At 39.8% G+C, this 3451-nt stretch overlaps 1 protein-coding gene across 1 annotated transcript in view; it reads left to right on the forward strand.

Moving 5' to 3' along the window:
- The window catches only part of CCNH (cyclin H), a gene marked incomplete at its 5' end in the record, with an annotated part of 3262 nt that extends 377 nt beyond the window's left edge, over window positions 1-2885 (forward strand). Inside the window, 4 exons of the mRNA XM_008938518.1 lie at window positions 621-694; window positions 968-1178; window positions 1447-1610; window positions 2807-2885. Of these exons, the coding sequence (XP_008936766.1) occupies window positions 621-694; window positions 968-1178; window positions 1447-1610; window positions 2807-2885 (528 nt within the window). The remainder of the gene's footprint in view (window positions 1-620; window positions 695-967; window positions 1179-1446; window positions 1611-2806) is intronic.
- Window positions 2886-3451: the final 566 nt, after the last annotated feature.

Consider the following 3451-nt stretch of genomic DNA (forward strand, 5'->3'; position numbering starts at 1 on the left):
TTACGCTTGCATGGATAGCCTTTAACTGTTTTCTTTCCCGTAAGCAAAGCTTAGAAACAAACCTGTCAGTGTGTGGGTTGATAATACCGACAGCATGATCTCGCTGTAGCTAAATGAGGCAATCCCAAGGTTGAGCAGGCGTCCAGTTGTTTCTCAGACATTGGTGCTTGTCTGAGCGCAGACTGAGCTGGTCAGGCATCCCCGGTGGCAATAAACTAATCTACAAAGCAGGGCATGAATGTTAAAACGCGTGGGGAAATTTACTGGTCTAAAAAATCAGATATTTTGGCTGGAATTACTCACAACTTTCAGGATTTTTTAGTCTTTTTAAAATTATATTTACATATCAAATTATTTTCATGAAGGTGGAGGCTTTTTGAGAATGATCTTCCTAAATATGTCTAAAAATCTAGGAAAAGATAACAAAGCTGCCATTTCATAAGGCTTTTGCAGTCATAAATTATTTTGCAGTCGTAAATGTATTGGATGTTATCCTGTGTATCTGTAATGTGCATTCAAACTTTCCTGCTCTGTTTAGCGATTTTATTTTTTAATTTCTTTTATTTTTAGTCCATTTTTTCTTCTGTACTTACTTTTCCCTCCCTTTTGTTTTAATGTAGGGGACAGCTTGCATGTATTTTAAACGCTTTTATCTCAATAACTCGGTGATGGAGTATCATCCTCGGATAATAATGTGAGTTATCAACATCATTGGACTATTCTATGAACAAGAGAGTGGGGGGTATAGTCCTTATGTCTGTCAAGACCTGGAAAAAAATGAGAGAGGAAATATGAGAGATTAAATACCAGTAAAGACAGCGTGGTCCCTTTCAGTTTCCATTTGGAAAAGCTTGCTGTGTTCAGAGCATGCTGTTGTGGAGACAGAATTTTCTGAACAGATCTCTTGGTACAAAGGTGGCTGCTGCATTTGTCAGTTGCTTACTTTTATTTTTTTCCTTTCCTGAAGGCTGACGTGTGCATTTTTGGCCTGTAAAGTAGATGAGTTTAATGTGTCCAGTGCACAGTTTGTTGGTAACCTTCGAGAAAGCCCACTGGGACAAGAAAAAGCCCTTGAACAAATACTGGAATATGAACTACTGCTCATTCAGCAGCTGAACTTCCATCTTATTGTCCACAACCCATACAGACCGTTTGAGGGATTTCTGATTGATTTGAAGGTAGTATGATTTGATGTGCCCCATACTCTATACAAATGTGCAAATCTGTCATGGCCTCTGATAGTAAACTTCATTTCATTTTGTGCCTCTTGCCTTAAAAGGTCTCGTTTCTAAAGCAATAGACAAATATCTGGAGGGAAATTGGTTTATTGGTGGTCTGTAATTTAGATTCTTTTTGCAGTGAGGAGATGGCCTACTTTTTAGCTGTACACAGAACTGTTGGGAGGTGAGAACAGCTGCTTACTTTCCTAAATACTTCACTTTTCAGACCCGCTATCCCAAGCTGGAAAATCCTGAAGTTTTGAGGAAGACAGCTGATGACTTCCTCAGTCGAGTGGCTCTGACAGATGCCTACCTGCTCTTTCCTCCCTCCCAGATAGCTCTTGCTGCCATAATATCTAGTAGTGCAAGAGCAGGAATTCATATGGAAAGGTGGGCTTGTCTTTTTTGTTACAAGTATGATTTAAACAGTTTATTTGCTTCTTTTATAAAATTGTTCTGCTCTAGACACTCTTAACTAGTAGAAGTGTGTATTTGCTGGTCATTAACGATCAGTAAAGTCTTTGAGTGTGTTTCAAAACAGAATTTTACTGGTTTGTTTTTTTTCACTTGGTTTATTTATCCATTTTCAAAACACAAGTGATAAATTCCATTAGTTGGTGACTGATAATTAGGGCAGCCTAGGATTTTCAGGCTTGTCTTAAAGATCAGAGCAGAGAAAGCAGAAATACAGTAGGAACTGAGAGAGTGAAACTTCTCACTTTTCTCCTTTGAGTGATCTGTTGGATTTTTAAGGTATCTGAGGTTGCAGAGTCTGACAGCTAATTGGCATACAGAAGCCAAGTGCTGTATTTGGCTGGTGCAGCTCTTCAGTTTCCATGGAAATGGACCAGATTGTTTTAAGTCAGTCCTTTCCTTTCTGTGGTCTAGCTGCTGGTGTTTGCTAAAGGCATTATCAAAACACTCTGATATCCTTGCTGAAATGTAGGGTTTGTTAGGTTCTTTTTAAGGACAAAACAGTCTTTTGTTCAGGAAAACAACTGAGGTTGTAGCTCTAAGGAGCTGTATCTGGAGTTTTTTAATCATAGGATGCTTTGTGTGAGTGTTTTACATCAGGGTGTAAGGCCAGCAGCCATGAGGGCTGATGCTAAATGCAAACAGTTCTTTTCACAGAAGCTTCCCTTCCACCTGCTCTAAACAAATCTCAGATCTTATGTTCTGCAGGAACTGGACAGTGTGGGAGTATTTTCAGCAGGGTTCACTGCTCTCAGAGTAGTGTGAAAACACTCAGTTGCTTCTTATAACTTTAAATTGTTGATTTCATTCCTGAATTTGTATTCTGCCCTACTTGTGCCAAAATTCAGAAAAGCAGAGTTACAGAAAGGATTTGTGGGTAGCATGTGTATCCAGGTGTGTGAACCTTATCTGTGCATATTCATGAATAACTTGAGTCACCCCTCTGCGCTCACTTGTAGGTCCATTTGAGTAAAGTGTTCTCACCAAGTCTAATCACAAAGCTCTAGCAGATGTATATAATAAATAATACACATTTTATCAATTAAGGGTAGCTGCCACAAATAATTATGGCATTTTATTTCAAGAACTTGTTCTTCTATGTCTATTTGCAGTTATTTATCAGAAAATCTTATGCTGAAAGAAAACAGAGTATCCTTAAGCAATCTACTAGAGGCCATGAAATGTAAGTAAACCTGGGGAATGCATGGGAAAGGGAATCTGTAAGGGAGGAAACCCAGCTTTTTCCAAACAGCAGCAGCTTTGAGCAGAAAGGTGTGCTGGGAGTGGTTGTCTTCACCTCAGGGCATGTGTGAGGTAAGTAAACAGGGGCAGTGGAGTGAATGACCTCAAATGGGGATGCAGGGGGAGAGAACAGACAAAAATAAAAGGCAGAGAGCCCGATGCTTCTCAGAACATGAGCTCCATCGAACATGAAGTGCTAGCAACTTACTCCAGAATCAGAAATCTAATTTGGGTAGTAGATAATGTCTTTTTGTAAGTCAGGATAGATTGACACATTTCACTCCTGCCTTAAAACTGACCTCGTCAGGCAGGAGCCTGCACACAGCTGCTTCTGCCACCAGAGGGAGGGTGACTTTCTGAGCCCGGTGATGGGCCAGGATTTGTGCTTCACTTCTTCTGGAGCTATCAGGATGTTGCAAAAGATCTTCAGGTGTGCTAGTGTGGAAAACATAATCAAAGATTACATATGCATAGGACTGTATGTGTGTATAAGTGTGTGTGTGTATATATATATA

Source organism: Merops nubicus, unplaced genomic scaffold (genome assembly GCF_000691845.1).
Source record: "Merops nubicus isolate BGI_N331 unplaced genomic scaffold, ASM69184v1 scaffold41364, whole genome shotgun sequence".
In the NCBI taxonomy this organism is placed as follows: Eukaryota; Metazoa; Chordata; class Aves; order Coraciiformes; family Meropidae; genus Merops; species Merops nubicus.